The sequence below is a fragment of the Microtus oregoni genome, unplaced genomic scaffold (genome assembly GCF_018167655.1).
Source record: "Microtus oregoni isolate MIOR12 unplaced genomic scaffold, Mior012 000027F_ref0000203, whole genome shotgun sequence".
NCBI lineage: Eukaryota > Metazoa > Chordata > Mammalia > Rodentia > Cricetidae > Microtus > Microtus oregoni.
The window spans coordinates 20,032,720-20,053,507 of NW_024543086.1; the positions used below are offsets into that span (position 1 = coordinate 20,032,720).

A 20,788-nucleotide genomic window follows, 5' to 3' on the forward strand; every position below is an offset into this window, starting at 1 on the left:
TGCTAAGGCACTTACTGGACATGGATGCATGAGACAGAGGAAGCAGGAAGGACCTGTCACCCTAAGTCCCCATGGCTGACCTGTGTTGAAGCCACGCAGGCCCAATGAAAGTTGAGTGGCGTCTGGTCCCCATCCTCCAGATTAGGGTCATAGGACTTGCTCCCATCCAGCACCAGGTCCTGTGTGTCTGACCATACCCGGTATGAGCCACCTTCAATGATGGGTACCAGACGTTCAGCAGCTACTGTCACGTTGGCCTGGATGCTCCGTGCCAATGGTGTGTCCCCAAATGAAACCACAAACACAAAGCAGTAGTGGCCCACAGGCAAAGCCAGCCGTGGCACCACCAGCTGGGGACGGCTCACATCTACACCACGAAGTACCATTTGAGTCATACGTCCTGTCCGCTGACAGCTGGCAGTACGATATATCTGCCAGTGGTACTCAGTTTGGTAGGAGACACAGTTGCGGAGATCAACATGGGCCTCCAGGTAGTTGCGCTGGGAGCGCCGCATCAGCACTTGCAAAGGCAGTGCCACCTCCACCTCAGGCTCCCTGCAGGCTAGCACCTGCACAGTCACTGTGGCCTGTGCCACAAAAAAACTCACTAGGTTTGTGGCATTCACTTCTACGCGATAGTCCCCAGGATGTAGGTAGTTGTGGTCAGTCCAGGACTCATCTGTGTTCTGTACTGGAGTCCCATCCCCAAAGTCCCAGTGGTAGGCTACACGCCGGGGACTGGGGCTTGTAGCAGCCTCAAACCGGGCTGAGCGGTTGGTAAAACAGCGGCCACTCTGAAGTCTTACATACTGGATGATATCCTGTACTTCCACCATTAGTGTGAGGTTCACACCACCCAGTTCATTGAAGGCACGCACATGAATCTCCAGTAATCCTGCAGCCACAGGCGTGTAGGTGACATCACGGCCCGATAGAATGACCAACGAGTCACCCTGAACCTTTTGCAAAGAGAAGTACCAGGCATAGGCAACCCGGGAGCCCCGCTGTACCCGGGCTGTGAAGTTCTTCTCAGTGCCTGTAGCAATGCCTGGCTCACAGCAGTTGGGTACCTGCAGCCCAACAATAGCCTCCAGCACTAAGATACGAACCTGTGCTTGGGCCCGGCTCACATGGTTCTCAGCCTGCACATTTACCATATGGTCTCCAACCCGAAAAAAGCTATGGGAGAACTGAGGGCCAGAGAGTACTTCAGGGATAGACCCGCCAACCTGAAGTCGGAAAGTAACAGCAGAGCCAGCAGCCAGCAAGATCTGAAAGTGGACTGGCTGCCCAGGTGCTACCACCTTGCTGCTGGCCCATAGCACCAGGCTCACAATAGGCTCCTCTACTGTGAGATTGTACATGGCTGAGACCCAACTGACTGCATTGGAAGCATTAAGCTGCACAGAGAAGTTGCCAGCACTGGGGAGGCGCACAACAATGTTCGGGCTGTGCTTACTGCCACTTGGCAAAGTCCAGCACCAACTCACATTGGTACCTGCATCCAGCTGACCCCAAAAGGGCACAGTGGAGCCAGCTGCCACAAAGATCTTATCTGGCTCACTGGTTCTGATGCTAAGGCCACCCACAGGCACCTGTATGGCCACTTCAATTGTGGCATTAACTGAGCCCAACTGGTTCTCAGCTGTGACTCTGACCAAGTGCAGGCCAGCTGTAGCAAAGTTATGGGTGGTGGATGGCGTCAAAGTCTCCCAACTCAGTCCTTCCTCCAGGTACCAAGTGTAAACAACACCACTGCCACCAGCCACTTCGGCACGAAAGGTGAGGCTTACATTGACAGCAGCTGGATTGGGAGATGCATACAGGATTAGACACTCCACAGGCTCCACAAAGTCTATGGTGCGGTTGGCTGAGGCACTGCCCAACATGTTGGTGGCTCTGAGATGGATATGGTAGGTGCTAGCCTTGAGTGCAGTGAGCGAAAAGCTCTTGCCACTGCCAATGAGGGTGAGGCCGCCATACTGCTGGGCTGTCCAGCTGTAGGAGATGTTGGTGCCATCCCTAACTGCAGCTTGCAGCTGCAGTGTGGAGTTGGTAGGGAAGCAGCAGCTACCACCACCTCCCACTATCTGCAGCCCCTCGATGAGCTGCAGAACATAGATGAAGATGCTGTCCTGGGCAGAACCCAGCTCATTCTCAGCTGTGACAATAATATTGAAAGTACCCACTGAGCGAAAGGTGTAGGAAATAGTAGAGCCACCTGGAATGGGCGTACATCGGTCACAGAGCACCCAGGAGTAGTGAACATCACTACCCACCTCCAACAAAGTGCTAAAGCTCACACTGCCATTCAAGGGCACCACTGTGCGGCTGGCATTGATGGTGAGCCCCTGCACACGCTGCTTCACTGTGATATTGAGTTGGGCCTCACTGCGGCTCACCTCATTCCAGCCAGACACCCTGACAGTGAAGTCACCAGTGCTGCTGTACATATGAGTGACCTCAGGGCCCTCTTGTTGGCTTCCATCTCCCAGTTCCCACAGGTAGGTGGCAGGGCTCCCACTTCCCATTGCCGAGAACAGATAAGGCTGCTGCAGCTCCAGCACGTGGGAGCCATTGATCCTGATGCCAGTGACTAATACAGGCTCCTGTACCTCCACAAAAGCCGAGTCATTGGTAGCAGAGATGTTGTTGGACACAGTGACAATCACCAAGTAGGAGCCTGGTTCTTGGTAGATAAATGTCACTTCAGAGCCCCCAGTATGGGTGTGGGTAATATCTTCAGTGCCAAAGTCCCAGGTGTAGTGATAGGGGAATGGCGGCCAAGAGTAGGCAACCAGCCAGGCTTCATCCCCAAGCTTCACAAACTGCCTCTCAGGTTGCAGGGTGATGTTGCATATCTCAGGTTCCACACAGATGCTGGTGAAGTAATGTGCCTTGTTCACATGGCTTGACAGGACCAACACGAGAGGGAATGTGCCACTCCGTGTGAAGTTATGTGTCACTACTGGATGCCCATGGACGGTCACATTGGAGGAGCCATCCCCAAAGGTCCAATCAAAGAGATAATGGGCAGGGTTCCCAGTGACATGGGCCATAAGCTGGGCACTGGGCTGCATGGGGATGCAGGTAGAGGGTTCTATGCGTAATACCTCCAGGACAAACACTTGCACATGCAAACTCTGGGACAAGTGGCCAACAGGGCTGGCTGCTACTACTGTCACGGTGCAGTTCTGGGCCCGCAGATATACATGCTGCACTGTAGCCTCAGGGCCTGTGAATACAGTGCCATCGCCCATGTCAAATGTCCATGTAATGTTGTCACCTGACTCCACAGTGGCACTGACTATCGTGGGGGCTCCCTGTTCCACAGATGGGCTCAAACACACAGTCAGGCCACGCAACTCCTGGAAGACATGGATGTCTATATGTGCTGCCACACTGCTCACTGTGTTGTTAACCTCCAAAATGACTCTGTAGGTGCCCGTCTTGGTATAGGTGTGGCTGAGTGCTGGTTGGCTCTGTACTAGGACAGGAGATCCATCCCCAAAGTCCCATGTATATAAGACACCATCAGCTGAGGGCAGTGGGTATGGGGAAAAAGTGATGGGTCGGCCGGCTACCAGGATGTTGCTGCTCATGCCAATGGTCACGTTGGGGAGCACAGTGCGCACACTCACAGGCACCTGCTGCGTCAGGTTCTCATAGGTATTGGACACAACGACGGTCAAGTTGTACTCACCTGTGGAGACAGGCCCAGGTGGGACTTACTGCTCACAGAATCCCCACCTAGCACTTGCTACTGCACGAGGACAGTCTTGCTCAAAGCTTCAACTGCTATGCTCTTGGATCAGGCCCAGAAGATGTTCAAACCCAGGCCATGTACAGGGCAGAACACTCAAGGGTCCACAATGAGCAAGAGAATGAACAAGACCATTTCTAACACACAACTGCACAAGGATAAACATGGAAGAAAATACCAGCACAAGCAGGAGCAAGTACAAGGCATGAATACTACATGCCAAGTGGTGGAGTGGGGATATTACAGTGTGCAGCCTCAGGAGCTTTTAAAATAATTAAACAATGACCCCATCTTACTCTCCCAGGCTGAAATTGAAGATATATACTGAGGCCTTGGGGACCCTGTCAACCCACCCTGGTCCTCAATGTCTAGGTGCCCCTCCTTTACCCAAGTAAGGACTTTTCCCCACCAGCAACCCAGGCTAGGTCAAAGTGGGAGTGATATGGGATGTTATACCCAAAGGTAGGTTGTCTAAGCTCAGGACCTGAAAGGCAATGGCCCCACCCCTCACCTGGGGTGGCGTAAATATGCGTGGTATTGTGTTCCACAAGCACCTGGGCCACTGTGGGGTCCGGGACCTGGAAGGACTCGTTGTATGGAGGCTTGAACTGGCGGAGTACCTGCTCCCCATCCCCAAAGATCCACCTGCCAGGGCAGCAGGCAGACAGTGAGCAGGCAAGATGAGTAGATAGGGTGCCCCTGGCTCTGAATGCAAATTCTACAATCATTCTTTCCTGGTTCATGGGTTCAAGATACTATGTTGGCTCTACCATACGAGGATCTCTGCCCCTCATGTGATCCTACCCACCAGTACTCCCAACAGAAGAGGAAATTGTAGCTCTGAGCCAGGATTCCAGGATAAATGCTAGGGGCTGAAATGAGAACCTGATGCCAGCCCCAACCCAGGCCCTGCTCAGCTAGCCACTCCCCCTCTCTAGGCCCAGAGGCACTCACAGGAAGGCCACCTCCACAGCTGAGTCCACCAGCACACCACCCGTCAGTAACAGTGTGGCATTGGGAGGCAACACAGAAGGCACTGCAGATACCCACAGTCCCCGCATCTTGTTCATCCGCTCCACAGTGACATTGTAGTTCACGGTGACGTTGCTCACGTGGTTAGAGGCTGTCAGCTGAGGAGACAGGCATCAGTGGGTATGGCCCAGAGGCAGCAAGGACAGACCAATGGGTGAAAGGCCTCGAGCCCCGACTCAGCAGCCTCCCCACACTCACCCACAGCTGCAGCAGCGTCCTCAGGAGCAAAGCAAAGCAGAACAGAAGGCAAAGTGAGCACCCAGATATCCCAGGATCCCATGCCTCCCTCCATTGGCCCCTGCCTACCGAGAGCTTGAAGATGGCAGCACTCTGGTAGATTACATTGAAGACAGTGTTGTGGAAAGTCAGGGACGGTTTATCATCAATGGTCCATCGGAAGGTCACATCCGAGCCAGCCTCCACCATGGGGCTGTACCGCTACAGAAATGACAAGACATTGGCCAAAGCTATGATTTTGCCCCAGTCTGGAGCTGACTCTGCCCCAGCCCCATCTGTCCCCCTCAGACTTACTGGAGAATTTTGTGTGTGGTGCATAGTGGACGATGTAAGTCTACCAGCTGAGCCCTGACTGTAAGACACCCATGCTCATAGTCTTGGATGTTGACCCAGGTCAGTGTAGAACAGTTTTATCCACAGGGGAAGCCAAAGCATACAATTGGACAAGTCATAGGAGAGGGAAAGAAAAGGCCCTTTCTTCCTTCCTTCATTTTGTTTTTTTGAGACAAGGTAACTTTGTGTAACCTTGGATGCCCTGGAACTCCCTCTGTAGAGCTCTGCAGATCTCAAACTCAGAGATCTGCCTGCTTCTGCTTCTCAAGAGTTGGGAATAAAGGTGTGTGCTACCACCAGCTGGCTAGAAATGGCCCTTTCAATGTCTGCTGGTGTTAGGGTGGGCATGTCCAAGATGAGGAGATAGCGCCATCCCCCTAAGGTACTAAGGTAGCTAGCAGTTATCCTCTGAGGCTTCAGGTCCCATTTCAACAGGCACATGCATCAGGTAGCTACAAGCACAGCAGATAGCCCAGAAACACATGAGGATTCATGGAGACTCAGTGAAGGGTGGGGTCAAGTGTGATGAATGTTTCAAAAAACTTAAAAAACCTGAAGAATAGCCTGGTCGTGGTGGCTCAGGCCTTTAATCCCAGAGACAGGTGGATCTCTGTGAGTTCAAAGCCAGCCTACTCTATAGAGTGAGTTCCATGACCCAGGACAGCCAAGGCTACACAGAGAAACCCTGTCTTTTTTTTTTTAATTATTTATTTCTTTAATTTTATGTGTATTGATGTTTTGCCATGGGTGGCAGGTCTCCTGGAACTGGAGTTACAGACAGTTGTGAGCTGTCATGTGGGTGCTGGGAATTGCTTTTAACCACTGAGCTCTCTCTCCAGCCCCCGAGAAACCCTGTCTTGAAAAAACAAACCAAATCAAACCAAACCAAACCAAATAAAAAATCTGGAATATAAAAAAGCCTGAGAAAGTCTGCAGAGCAGCTGCTCTAGCTGGGACTATCAGTAAAGTACACATTTCTAAATGGTGCTCGGGTGAAGCTCACAACAATAAAACCTGCCTTCCATGTATGGGTCCCTAGGGTCCATCCCCAGCACCACTAAGAGAGATAGAATCACTAAGTAGGCAAAGGCTCCCAGCAGGTCTCACATGGAAAGCATGTAATAGAAACTGTCATCCTTGGAAGGACAGCTGAGGGCTTCCTCAGTGGGAGGATCCTGTTCTCATCATTTAGAGGGCTAGGTTGCAGACCACACTTACCACCAGGATGCCCTGCAACACTCGGGCCTCGGGGCTTGGCACAGCACGGAGGCCACAGATGGGCTCCTCAGCTGTCACCCTCAAGCTGATATTGGCCTTGCTGGCTCCATTCTGTGCCACAATCTCCATGGCATGATCCCCTTCTGTAAGCCTGGGTAGTACCAACACTGAGAATAGGGTGCCATTAGACTCTTCAGTGCAGTCTTGCTTGAGAATATCCACCTCAGGAGGGCAGGCATCCTCAAAGGGAGCACTAATGTTGCCCCCAAGCCAATGAGCTGTGACAGTGGCATTAGCACCAGAGTCCACCTGAAGCACCAAAACTGAGCCGTTGGTTGGCACGTAGAGGTGGCCATCAAGAGGAACAGGGTGAATGACTCTTAGTCCAGCCACTGGAGAGATCACATTGAAGCTGCAGGACAAATTGTGCCTGGACACACTGTTGCCCACTGTAGCCCGGACCTCATAGCGCCCAGGATGTTGTAGTCCAGGGTTAGATTCAAGCAGGGGGGTGAGCTGTTCTGTGGCCAAGAGCAGCTGTAGGGAGCAGGCTGGGCCAGCCCAAGCTTCTTCCAGATGAATAGGCAGGTGGGTCTGCCAATCTGATGCATTGGTAGAAAGGTACAGGGCTTGGTCAAGACAACTGGAAGCCAGGGGGCAGTGCAGAAGGGTACCTGGGCCAGCATCATGTTGTATGCCAATGAGGTCACCAGGGAACACAGGGACATCCTGTCCATGGAGGGTAACCTATAGAAGAGGGAAGCAGTATTGAATTGTGTCCCCATGATAAAAGACTATAGGAACTACTGAGAGAGTGGACAGGACACCCATCTCAGGTCTCAGCACTGTCAATGGTACTTCATGGAGTCCCTGCTCCAAGGCAAACATGGCTGAGACAAACAGGACATTATTAACACAGGGAACATGCACAAGGAAGATGTAACAAGAGGGACTGCCACAGGTGAAAAGAACTTTCTCAGGGATAGAAAGATAGAAAGCAGGTAGCTGCTCCAAGGGAGAACAAGAGTTCCCCCTTAGATAACACAAGGACAGAGATCCTGAGAAGGAGGTAAGACAGGGGCTTTGAAGCAGGATGTAGGCAAGAGAATCAAGGCAAGGCTGTTGGGCACACACAAGAAGCCTGCAAAGTATCTGATGAGAGACCAGGATCCTGGGCAGTCAGCGACATACAGGCCCACACCAGGACACATACCAAGTACTGTGTGGGAGGCCCTGCAGGCACAGAGAAGAGGAACTCCTTCCACAGTGTGTAGTTGGCTCTGGGAAGTCTCAACCCTGACATGGACCCATTGATGCAGACATGAGGGTTGCAGGAGGCATCAAAAGGTACACAGACATTGGCTCCAGGACACCAGTGTTCCTTGGGCACACACTTGCGAGCTAGCTCAGTTCTGTTGTCAGGCTCACTGCTGCCTTCTGGGGCCACTGCTGGGAGAGGAAGAATGTCAGGAACCTGATCACTAACAAGCTACTATTAAGGATTCCCTTCTTACCCATTACAAAACCAAACCTGGATAAGAAGTTCCTCATTTCCATCATCACTCCCCTGCCATTAGAACATGCCCAAGCAGGCACTACCCAATCTATCATTGGACAAGGAAACAGGAGTTGGCAACTCTGCAGAATCTGCCCTCAGTCTACCTTGAAGCTGGGATTAGAAGGCATGAGAGAATTCAGAAAGCACACCTAAGTCTCCAGTTCCTATCCCTTACAGAACCCCACCTGCTCCTCTTGAGGGACGGTACACCTGCAGACGCAGCTGGACAGGACCTTCAAGCTTCATGGTCTCAAACTCTGCTGCAGTGAGAAAGGCTTCACGGGTAGGGCTCAGGCCAGGAAACACCATGACCTAGAGGAGATGGAACTGCCTCAGCTCAAAAGATCTACCCCTTGAGGTATAAGCATAGCCCTCTCAAGGCTACCATAAACCTCATTTCATATCACTTGAGAAGAAAAATCAGATCAAAATCATCTGTGAACAACAGGGAGGCTAAAGCAAGATCATGAGTTCAAGACTTGCCTGGGCTACACAGCAAGACTTCTCAGATAATGGAATGAGATGCTTGTCATCTGCACTCTGAGTATTTTTCTAAATGTCAGACTGGCTGCACTAATGATATTTAACAACCTCTACCAAAACCAGCTTTGAGGGTTGGTTTTGTTGTTGTTGTTTTTAAAGGGTTAGGGTGCTAAGAACTGAACCCAGACCCTCACTAATGCTAGACTACTGCTCTACTACTGCACCATATCTCCAGCCCCCAACTTGATTACTGGAGACAGGAATTCAAGGCCTCTGGAGCTGCAAAAATGCAAGGTCTTTGGGTTCTAGAACACAAAAGGGACTGGCCTACCTCCACAGGCTGCAGGGGGTCCTGGAGAGTTTCCTGCTGTGCCAATGGATGCAGGGGTCCGGACATGCCTCCACCAGACACTCCCACAAGAAAGTTCTCAGCATCCCACACAGGCCCTAGGGGTAGGAAAGTATGCAATGGATGCCAGGGCCAGGCAGAGGTGACACTGGGGAAAAATCCAGTTGGGGCTGGACATAGGGCTGAGTCACCTGGCAGAACCATTTGCCCCATCCTCTTATCTTATTCCTTCTGTCTTTATTTCTTCTGGTTCAGTCCCAACCCAGGCACAAGAACAAACATTCAGCAAACACATGGTCACTACTGAGCCTGAGAAGGTAAGAACAGGGAAGAGCGGCTCCTGCTACAGAGCAGTCCATACCTCCAGGTCTCAGCTCGCAGACATAACTATGTGGTGCCGAACACAGGTCTGTGTTGCACTGCCCAGCGCGCCCCAGACGCACACAGTGCTCTGCTGTGGCTGGGTGTGGCTCCCCTGGCAGCCAGTTCTGACAGCTTTCCAGGCTGAAGGCCTCACCCTGAGGATCCAGGCCTTCCTCTGCCCCCTCCACAGATGAGAAGCCGATCCACACATCCAGGCTCCTGAGGGCAGAGTCAAGGGAGGGCCAGGCTATCAGGGAGCAGTTATACCTTACATCTGGGGACACACCCCTCACAACACCCTGGCAGATGGGTCATATCACTCTCATTTTCCAGGTGGTGATACAGCCTCAGAAACATTGGTCAGCAAGGACCAATAACCCAGGCCCATAAGTCACATTCAACCAGAATCATATATATAGAACCAGCTCTTCTTAGAGACCTCAGATTTTGCTCAGGATCAAGGGCCACCAGACCTTGTCCTGAAGGGAAACTCTGAGGGCTGGAGCAGAGGATCAAGACTGTCTTACCCATGGAAGCTACCTGATAGTTCTATCAAGGCAGAAAGGCCCTTCTAGAGGCAAGGTTTAGAGGTTCATGGCCCAGTTTGGGCACAGGCACATACACAGGAATATATATGCACAAGTACACACAGTGGTACATAGGTGGGGAGTCATAATGGAACCCTGGTTCCATGTAAGGTCACTGTCACCATTACCTGGATGATTTTGGAGAGGGTTCTTAGCCACTCTGGACCTCTATTTCCCCTTCTCAGCACAGGTAATATAAAGGATGTGAGTGACCCTTAAGACAGGAGTTCCCACCCCACCCAGGGAATAGACTCGTAAGAGAGAAGTGCACCCTTACCACCCATCCTGACACAGAAGACTGTAGGGTCTCAGTATATGTCCCTACAAGCCTGGACAGGGCACAGGAGGCTGACAAGCTGTCCACAGATGGAGAGCACTGTCACTCACTGTGTATCAGAGGGTGGTGAGCATAGGGGTATGAGGAGGAGAAAGTATATCCTGGTGGTCACCAAGAACCAGTCCAGGCAGCAGGACTCAGGGCCCTCCACTAGACGGTCAGGAAAGACCCGAGGCCTGAACCTAGTTCAACCTGTGACACTTCCCATAAGTGTTGAGAGAAGCTGACCCATCCACACCCACCTTTATACAGGCAGAACTGCCAGCAATGGTCAGCTGTGGGGCAGGACACAAAGGCCCAGCTGTTCCCAGCTCACCTCTTGAGCTTCTACAGGCCTCAGACTCAGTCCACACCCAGCATCCTCAGCAACCTCTACCCACTTTGGCTCTTCTAGGGTTTGGAGGCAAGTACCTGGTAACCTGGGAGATCAGGAAGCGCTGAATAGCAGGACTGTCCACCATGGCTAGAGCAGCTCCAGCCCAGGTCCGGCATTGCTCCTGTGCTTGCAGCCAAGGTGCCTTCTCTGCTACCAGGCGGTAGCAATGCCCATTGTCAGGGAAGATCTCTGTGTCTGAGGGGCAGAGTGGGTGCACCACTAGGAGATGGTAAGCAAAGAACAAGACATCAAGGTATGCCTGAGGCTGGAGTAGCAGGCTCTACCCTACCCCAGCATAGAAGAGGAAGCATGAGGGGTGAATCAGGGTAAGCACCTTGAGCAGGCACCTTATCCAAGGCCAGGATGCTATAGGTGACTTCGAGGGCTGAGCCTCCACGGTGCCGTATGCCAAGTTCAAGGCTCTCATCACTGTGCATGGAGGATGGGCACACAAGCTCCAGGACAGTAGGTGCCATTTCTACTTGCACTTCTGTCTCCAGCAGAGCTGAGGCAGTCCCCAAGGCCAGCACAACTGTCACGTGATAGCCCCCAGGTAGTACATAGGAGTGGGTGGCAGCAGGGCCAGCCATGTCCACCTCAGAGGAGCCATCTCCAAAGTTCCAGCGTGTGGAGCTGATGGGCAGAGGGGAAGTGATGTGGAAGTCTGCTGGCTGGCCAGAGGCCAGGGGTCCACGGGGCCCCACCAGGGCAGCCCCTGGGGAGGCAGAAAAGATGTGCTGGAGCAAAGTGGGGCCCCCACAGGCAGAGCTGGGGGACAGTGAGATGCTGGAACACCAGGACGAGCAGGCTGCAGAAGTGTTGGAGGGCTGGCCTGCCCCACAGAGACACTGGTTCTGTTCTGAGAGGGCCGCAAGGCTCTCACCAGCTGAGAAGCAGAAGGCACTGCAGGCCTCAGGTTCCAATGGCCCCTCATGAGCAAAGAAGAAAGGCACTGCTGCCACAGTGCCCGAGCTGTTGTCAGGGAGGCAGGCCACATAGTCTTGACCTGGGAACAGACAAATACATTGGGTCCCAGGGCCTTACTTTCTCCTGGCTGCATCTTGTTTCCTCACCAACTCTCTTTAACTCTCCATGGCAGAGCCCCCACCCCCAAAGAGGCCTTCTAGACCATATCTGGCCACTATCTTCCCATGTATGTCTTTCCCTGGGCCTCATCAGCCACCAGGTCAGTAACTCCACTCTCCCAGTAAGGAAAACAGTGTCATCCTTGTCGTTTCGACCCACATCCCCTGCACTCACCACAGGCACTGTCCAATAAGGGGATACTGAGGAGAGGTTGGCCGGCCAGTGGTATGGGCCCACTGCACGTGGCTGCCTCAGGCTGTACCACATGCACCCGTTGTTCCTTTGCCCAGCGTGGCAGCCATGCCAGACCACAGTTGCACTCAAATGGGTTCCCACTCAGGTTTCTGCAGGGGAGGGGCAGGTGTGGGGTACCAGGCCAGCAGGGATACAGATCAACCTCCCACTGCCCACAGCTCTCAAAACTGGGAGGAAGAACGGAACAGGGCAGGAGGACAGAGGAGGTGTTGGGGATAAGAGACCAGTTACTGACACCCACTAAAAACAAAGCAACTTACATTTCACTTAAATTAAATAAATTAGCAAACACTCCTTCTTCTAATGTAGAAATCCTATTGTTGCTTATGTCCCTGCAAGAAACAAGGATTGGACAAGGTGTGACCCTTTGCTGACAGGTAGCACTTCCTGCTTGCCCTGAGTAAACTTCAGTGTGGCAGGCATAACAGGGAGGGGACACTCACAGCTCCACCAGTGCCGAGAGGTTCACCAGGAGTCCAGTGTCCAGCGTCTGGAGTAGGTTGTGGGACAGGTCTCTGAGAAACAAGTGGCTGTGGTCAGACAGGAACTCTGGGCTAGTCAAGGGCATACCTGGTTCTCACCCGGAGCTTCCCAACATCCAAAGCTATGGTTTCTCACCCCACAAGCCCCCTATTCTCTCAAGCCACAGGAGAGCTTTTCTCATGAAAGACATGAGAAACAGTCTGGGGAAAGTGAGGTAGAAGAGCTAAGGACCACACCTAGGCCCTGTACTGAGGACCACACAGCAGGGCCACACAGAATAACTGACCTAAACACCCCCTTGTGGCCCCTGCAGCCCTTCTTCCAAAGGAGACCCTTGGTCTGTCTCCAGTACAACAGAAGAGTCCCACATTATCAAGGTCTGGTTATTCACACCCTTTACATGAGATTCAGGGTTCACTAGGGCTGGGGAACCTAGTTGGCAGTAGAAGAGAGTCTTCAAGATGTTCCCAAGATGCACTGGGGGCACAAAGATGCGATGAACGAGGAAGAATCCTGTTGGATAACCGGCAACCACAGTGCTAGTGACAGCATACAATATATCTCCCCAAACAAACTATCAAAACTCTCAATTCAGGGGTGTGGAGATGGCTCAGGATTGTTAAAGCACTCAATATTGTTAAAGTCCTCAACAGCAAGAGGACTGGAGTTCTGATCCCCAGAACCCTCATAAATGCTGGCTAGTGAGACTAGCCATATTAGCAAGCTCTAGGTTTGGTTGAGAGACCTTGTCTCAATAAGATGTAAGAGTGGCAGTGGCGGCACAGGCCTTTAATTCCAGCACTTGGGAGGCAGAGACAGGCACATCTCCATGGGTTTGAGGCCAGACTGGTCTACAAAGTAAGTTTCAGACAGGCTCCAAAGCTACAGAGAAACCCTGTCTCGAAAGAAAGAAAGAAAGAAAGAAAGAAAGAAAGAAAAGATGGACAAGATTAATTCCAGCACTTGGGAGGCAGAGGTAGGTTGATCTCTGAATTCAAGAACAGCTAGCCAGAGCAACACGAAGAAACCCGGTCTCAAAAAATGAAAAAAAAAAAAAAAAGAAAGAAAAAAAGAAAAGATGGAAGAGTGACCAAGGAAGATTTCTAACATCAACCTATAGCATTTCGACACATATTTGTACACATGTACCACATACACATGAAAAAAATGGAAGAAAGACACCCCAGACTTAAATTTAAAAAAAAAAAAGATGCTATAAAAGTTTGTATACAGGCAATAAAAATCAGAATTAAGAAATGTGGAAATGGAGCATGGACCAAGGAGATAGCTCAATCCATAAACTACCTGCTGGGGGATCTGAGCATGGTCCTCCAAAATCCACATAAAAAAGCAGCTGTGGTAGTGCATATTAATTCAACACTAGGGAGATAAAGACAGGCAGATCCCTACGACTGTTAGCTAGGCAGCCTGCCCTAATTATACTTCAGACCAATAAGAGACCCTGCCTCAAAATACAATGCTCAACATTCCTTTGTTTTGTTTTCTCGAGACAGGGTCTCACTATGTAGCCCTGGTTGTCCTGGAACTCACTACACAGATCAGGCTAGACTCAAACTCACAGAGAGATCCACCACTCCCAAGTGCTAGGGTTAAAGGCGTGTGCTACCACACCTGGCAAGTGGACAGTATTCCTAAGGAGTGACAACTGAAGTTGTCCCTTTGGCCTATACAGACAGACACACACAGAGAGACAGAGAGAGACAGAGAGAGTTGAGGCTGGAAAGATGGCTCACAGGAGGTTAAGAGCTTTTGTTGCTCTTGCAGAGGACCCAAGTTTAGTCCCCAGCATCCACATGGTGGCTCACAACCATCTGTAATCCCAGTTCCAGGGGGTCCAATGCCCTCTTCTGCCCTCTGTGGGCACTACACACATGTGGGTCACATGCAGGAGAAACACATATATGTAAAATAAAAACACACTGTAACAGATAAAGGAATGTGGAACATGAACTGCCACTTTCTTTTTTTTTTTTTAGTTTTTCGAGACAGGGTTTCTCTGTAGTTTTGGAGCCTGTCCTGGCACTAACTCTTGTAGACCAGGCTGGCCTCAAACTCACAGAGATCCACCTGCCTCTGCCTCCCGAGTGCTGGGATTAAAGGCGTGCACCACCACCGCCCGGCGAACTGCCACTTTCTATTGTACTGTAAATTGGAGCAGACAGACTGACAGAGAGGAAAGCATCACAGAAAGGCACTGGCCTTTGAGAGCCTCAAGAGAGAAGGAGGAGGAGAGCAACTACTGTGGGAAGAGTCAGAGTCTGTCCTTGTAACTCGAGTCACCTGCAACCTGTGATGGGGCCAGAACATGCTATCACTGAGACAGTCATGTATTTACAAAGCATAAACCTGTGCAAGCACAAAAGCAAAGCATCATGACAAGAGATGGGATTGGAGAGATGACTCAGCAATTTAGAACATTAGCTGCTCTTTCAGAGAACTCAAATCTGGTTCCTAGCACTCATGTTGGCAGCTTACAACTGCCTGTAACTCCAGCCCAAGGGGACCCCACACCTCTGGCTTCCAGGAACCTGCATACACATGGCAGACTCACAAAACACACATATATACACAAATAAAAAAATTAAATAAGGTTATTTATTTATTTTTAAAGACAAGAGACATAGCCAAGTCTGGTAGCACACACAGGTGGTAAGAGAATTGCTCCAAGTTCTAGAGCAGCCAGGGCTATAGAGTAAGATCCCATCTAAAAACAAACTAAAACCTAACAGACCCAACTACATTCCAAAACAAGCAACATCTACACAAAAGATCATGGATAAAATAAAAAAAAATCAAACTACAGGCTGAATTCCTGCAGCAGCCAACACTTGGAGTAATAGCTGCTTAGAAGGCTGAGGCAGGTGCATACAGTAAGCATATGAAGAAGTACCAGGAACACAGTGAGATGCCTCAAAACAGTGACTAAAACCTAGGCTTGGAGATGCACTGGTACTTCATCTAACCAAATCTAACTAACCACAGCCTTGCTACAAACACTCAATAAACAACTCCTTTTTATGCTAGTGATGTAACTCAGTAACTAAGAACTCCAACCAAAAGGAAGAATTAAAGAAAGTTTACATAGTAACTTGACAACTACTGGTGAAAACAATGTAATCATGCTTTTCATCTACTAAATTTGTAGTTGTGTTATGTCACAAGTCTAGCCCCCAATTCTAATAATAGGGAGGTAGATAACTTAGGCTTCACCTATGAAACCAAATAACACTGGTATTACTAGGCCATTTTAGGAGGTATTTCCAGTGTCAAGCTCTACCCAAAAAACTGCTACTCTCCACCTTCAGAATCTTGATAACCCTCAGTCAACCTGCCATCCATGCCTTGGGCTCTCTTTGCATACATAATGTCCAGTGAGGCTTCTGGTACAGGAGACCCTGTATCACCATGACTCAGTGGACACTTTTGGGCCCTTCCAGGTCTATACACCATTCTACAGTCTCGAATTCTCCACAAGATTGTACTTAGTTTTCTGGTGGTGATGATATCTCAACAAGAACATGCCTCTTGGGCTGGAGAGATGGTTCAGAGGTTAAGAGCACTGGCTGATCTTCCAGAAGTCCTGAGTTCAATTCCCAGCAACCACATGATGGCTCACAACCATCTATAATGAGATTTGGTGCCCTCTTCTTACATGCAGTTCTGCATTCTGCATGGAGGCAGAAATACACATAAATAAGTCAATCTTAAAAAAAAAAAAAACAAAAAACATGCCAATTGCAAAGGATTTCCCTCATCCCTCTCCAGAAATGGAGAAAGAAAACTCAAGAGGAAGTACCTTGCCAGGCTTAATCCCAGCACATGGGAGGCAGAGACATGTAGATCTCTGAGTTCAAGACCAGCCTGGTCTACAGAGCGAGTTCCAGGACAGCCAGAGCTATGTAGAGAGGCCCTGTTTCATAAATAACCAAAATATAAAAAAAAAAAAGAGTAAGTGCCTGGTACAGAGTTCCAATTCCCAATACTTTATGGGATGTGAAATGTCCAGGATGCTATAAAATCCCCACTGTCTTTATCCATGCACAAGCGGCAGTCTTATACACTGGCTGCCCCACTGTCCTCTACCAGCCTACGAGAGGAAGAACAAGTTGTAGAGGGGGACGTTCCTTCAGATGGAAGCAGCTCTCTAAGCATATAATCAATGGATGCTACGGAATAATTTTGTACACTGTGAAGACATGTCACTCTGATTGGCTTAATAAAATGCTGAATGATCAATAGCTAGGCAGGATTTCCAGGCAAGCTGGAAAGGAGGAAGACAGAGATGCAAGGAGACACAGGACACAGGAGAACAGGATGGACGGTTCAAAGATGAGGTAAACAAGCCTCAGAGCAGCACATGATTAATAGAAATGGGTTAAATTATAAGACCTACTTAGAAACAAATCTAAGTTATCAGCTGAGCTTTCATAATTAATAAGAAGTCTCTGTGTGGTTATTTGGAAGCAGGCAGGTAGGCAAGAGAGAAAAATCTACCCACAAATGGCACCCAACATGGGGTACATATTTCCACATAAAACCTGAAAAAGCTTTAAAAAAAAAAAGTGTTCCAAATACACAAAAATGGAGCCAAACATGGCATCCTAGTTCCACAATCTCTCATGTGGCTGTGGTACAGAGATGTATTTCCTAGCAGTGCACCATGAGCTAAGTGGCAGAGTGGTTTAGGTTTTGCTCATGCAAAAAAAGAAAAGGTTATAGATATGCAGCAAAGCAAGTCCAGACTGGAAAAAAAAAACCCTCTAAACACAATACAGTGTTTAAAATACTTGTGTTTAAAAATGTGTGCATGCTTAAGAAAGAAAAGAAAATGGGTATAGAGTCATAGAAAAATCGTTTCTAAATAATAAAAAAGAGCAAGCCATGTAGAGATGGGAAATACACAGAGTCTGGATCTGTATGGTGTTGTACTAACTTTAAATTTTTTGATTGTTGATGAGCAAAATAGCTGTTGAGAGACACTGGATTATAAAAACTACTAAATTAAGCCAGGCAGTGGTGGCAGCAGACACCTTTAATTCCAGCACTTGGGAGGCAGAGGCAGGCAGATCTCTGTGAGTTCGAGGCCAGCCTGGTCTAACAGAACAAGTTCCAGGATCCAGGACAGGCTTCAAAGCCACACAGAGAGGCTGTCTCAAAAAAAAAAAAAAAAGAAAGAAAGAAAGAAAAGAAGGAAAAAATTTAAAAAAATTAAACCAACCTATATAATTTAAAAATGTCTTAACTTCAAAATGAAAGCCAAAAACTATGTTACATTGGGAAAAGGTTATGCTTTTGTTCCACAGAAAACAAAAGGCTGTGGAGTTATTCAACATCGATAGAGATTAGATTTGATTAGGGAGACTCCCTGAAAATCCTGGCTACAGACATAAAAAAATAAACCTAGAAAAACTACAAGACAAGTGATGTATATTTTACCTGTTCAAACAACAACAAAAATCATCTTTGGATGGTTTGTGTGCAACACACAGTCCATACCTGTATTAATGCAGATATGTATGTTACCTTTGAAAGTTTATGCTTTTACAGAACAAGGGGACCAGACACCAATGAAAATGGTGGCCCAAGTGATACAACCTCTCAGAATGCCTCTGTTGCGGTTTCTTCATAGTTCTGCATTCAGAACATCTTCAAGGCTGCTAGCTGAGATGATCCAATCTCACAGTAAACTGTACCAGGACTTGACCATTATCCTAATTTTCTCAGGGTCCCCCAAAGATGCCAACCTCCTGTCAGACAACAGGAAATAGTCTAGAGAACACAACACCCAATTTCTAAGAGGTGAGGTGGGTAGTTTTGGGTCATTCAGTAGGCTATGGATGTCTGTCATTGTTTAGGAGAGCTGGTTACAAACTGTTATTTTTCATGGTCAGAAAAAAAAACTGAACAAAGGAATTAGATTTGGAGATCTCTTTCTGAAGGAAAAAAGAGGGATGTGTATAAAAATGATGAGATAAAAAGGATGAACTGTTGAGTCTACTTTTGAACAGTCTCTAGTTACATTGGTATGGATTTCTTATATTTGATACAAATTTAATGTTATTTTTTAGAACATATTGTACATATATTTCTACTCTTGTTGAAGGTATTGTACCTATGCAACTCATTTAACAATGTAATGTAAATTTATAGTCCTTGAAAGTTATTATTACAAACTGTTTAGGATAATAAAGAAATACAGATTAGTTGGGCAATGGTGGCGCATGCCTTTAATCCCAGCACTCGGGAGGCAGAGGCAGGCGGATCTCTGTGAGTTCGAGGCCAGCCTGGTCTACAAGAGCTAGTGCCAGGACAGGCTCCAAAGCTACAGAGAAACCCTGTCTCGAAAAAAAAAAAAAAAAAGAAATACAGATTAGTAGTTAGTCACCTATAACAAACTTGTAGTCATATTAGGTATATTTTCAAGGTCAAACATATATTTTAGATAGACAGATGGTCTTCAAACACTTCAAAGACCTACAAAATATGGTATTTTAAAAAAATTTGGGGGGGGGGTTCAAGACAGGGTTTCTCTGTGTAACATTACTGACTGCCCTGAAACTCTCTTTTTATATCAAACTGACCTCAAACTCACAGAAGATCTCCTACCTCTGCGTCCCAAGTACTGAGATTAATAAAGGCATGTGCTAACCATGCCTAGCTTAAAATGTTTTGTTAACACAGGCCTTTTCATGAAAGTGAGACACATCTGCTCCTAACAGTACCAATTTACTTCAAAGAAGATGATGGGCATCAAAGAAACTCCAAATTGAGTTTGCTCAATTTGGCAAAACTAGCTATTTGGGCAAGAAATGATCTTGACTGCTGACAGTATGCTGAACAAACTGGACAAGCAGGACACAAAGGAAAAAGACTATTGAACTTTGACAAGATAAGGTTAGATAGTCCTTCAAAATTCCTGCTTCACAAAAAAGTCTGCCCCATAGTCTAGGCCTATAGGCCAAAGACAGATGCCCCAATATTACAGAGGAAAGTTGGGGTGACTGTCCAGACAGACAGATGTCTCTATCATTTCTTAGTTTTGGAAGTGGCTTACACTGCACTTCCTGTTTACTCAGGTAATAGTACATCATTCTGGGGTCTTTGAGGAATTGAAACCTAGACAGTTATAGTTCTCCTTAGTTATTATAGAAGTTAAATTAGGTACAAAACTTTGGAATCATCAAGAGAAGATAAATAATGGAATATTTTCTCTAAATTTGCTAAATACAAATGGACTAGACATGGTAAATGTAATTCTTACTTGATAATTATTCTTATTGTATATAGTTTTATTTGTTAAAGTTAATACCTTTCCTTTTTATTTAGACAATACCCGATCATTGTTCTTTTTTTAACCTTTTTTTCTTTTTATTATTATTATTACAAATTTTCACCTCCTCCCCTCCTCCCATTTCCCTCCCCCTCTCATTGTTCTTATTGTATACAATATTACTGTGTTAGAGTTGAAATCTTTCCTTTTTATTTAGACAAAAGGGGGAAATGTTGTAGAATAATCTTTTTGTACACTGTGAAGATATGTCACTTTCATTGGTTTAATAAAAAGCTAAATGACCATTCATTCAGGCAGGATTTTTCCAGACACAGAGGACGCTGGAAAGAAAAAGGGCTGAGACGTGAGGAGACATAGGGAAAGCAGGATGGACAGTATGCAGATGAGGTAAATGAGCCTCAGGGCAGCACATAGATGAGCAGAAGTCAGTTCATTTAACTTATAAGACCTAGTTAGAAACAAAACTAAGCTATAAGTCGAGTTTTCAAAATTAATAAGAACTCTCTGTGTGGTTATTTGGGAGCTGGCAGGCAGGACGTAAAAACTTGACTATATATGGGAACCATCCCAATGAACAGATTTTGGACTGATACAAAAAAGACTAAGCTATGTGACATGACTACCTACTTGCTGAAGCCAGAGGCAGGGTCTTCCTGGCCTGGCCTCCATTCCTAAGCATGCTCCTAGATACCACCCTGGCCCCTTGCTAGACTTATCTCAACTCTGCTATCCAAGTCCCCACATGAAAGACAATGGTCATGCCAGGGGAAACATCAGTTAGATCTAATCATGGACTTTCCAGTGGCTAAAGAGATGATAGCACAGAAACCTGTACTTTTAGGAGGAACCAGGAAGTAGACTGAGTGGCATTGACCCTGGAAAGGCTGGTGAGGCAAGGACAGAATTTTATAATTGCCTCTAACATGGAGGGTTTCCAACCCAGTCTCCAAGATTGGAGGAATAAGAGGAAGGAAATGAGGAAGAACCCTCAAATTTCATTTTCTCAGAAAACCACC

At 47.9% G+C, this 20,788-nt stretch overlaps 1 protein-coding gene across 11 annotated transcripts in view; it reads right to left on the reverse strand.

Annotated features, from left to right (window-relative positions):
* The window catches only part of Pkd1 (polycystin 1, transient receptor potential channel interacting), a 49,061-nt gene that overhangs the window by 19,087 nt on the left and 9,186 nt on the right, over nucleotides 1-20,788 (reverse strand). For 5 of the 11 annotated variants that reach the window (XM_041676025.1, XM_041676031.1, XM_041676023.1 and 2 more), the window contains exons 2-16: nucleotides 12,421-12,492; nucleotides 12,238-12,309; nucleotides 11,897-12,066; nucleotides 10,971-11,642; nucleotides 10,672-10,855; nucleotides 9,335-9,555; nucleotides 8,956-9,071; nucleotides 8,327-8,453; nucleotides 7,797-8,032; nucleotides 6,584-7,330; nucleotides 5,102-5,233; nucleotides 4,994-5,012; nucleotides 4,718-4,886; nucleotides 4,275-4,408; nucleotides 81-3,703 (exon numbers count right to left, since the gene is read on the reverse strand). In XM_041676025.1, the coding sequence (XP_041531959.1) occupies nucleotides 81-3,703; nucleotides 4,275-4,408; nucleotides 4,718-4,886; nucleotides 4,994-5,012; nucleotides 5,102-5,233; nucleotides 6,584-7,330; nucleotides 7,797-8,032; nucleotides 8,327-8,453; nucleotides 8,956-9,071; nucleotides 9,335-9,555; nucleotides 10,672-10,855; nucleotides 10,971-11,642; nucleotides 11,897-12,066; nucleotides 12,238-12,309; nucleotides 12,421-12,492 (6,694 nt within the window). Of the gene's footprint in view, nucleotides 1-80; nucleotides 3,704-4,274; nucleotides 4,409-4,717; nucleotides 4,894-4,993; nucleotides 5,013-5,101; nucleotides 5,234-6,583; nucleotides 7,331-7,796; nucleotides 8,033-8,326; nucleotides 8,454-8,955; nucleotides 9,072-9,334; nucleotides 9,556-10,671; nucleotides 10,856-10,970; nucleotides 11,643-11,896; nucleotides 12,067-12,237; nucleotides 12,310-12,420; nucleotides 12,493-20,788 lie in introns of all 11 variants that reach the window. The other 6 variants (XM_041676030.1, XM_041676028.1, XM_041676029.1 and 3 more) reach the window with 4 other exon arrangements.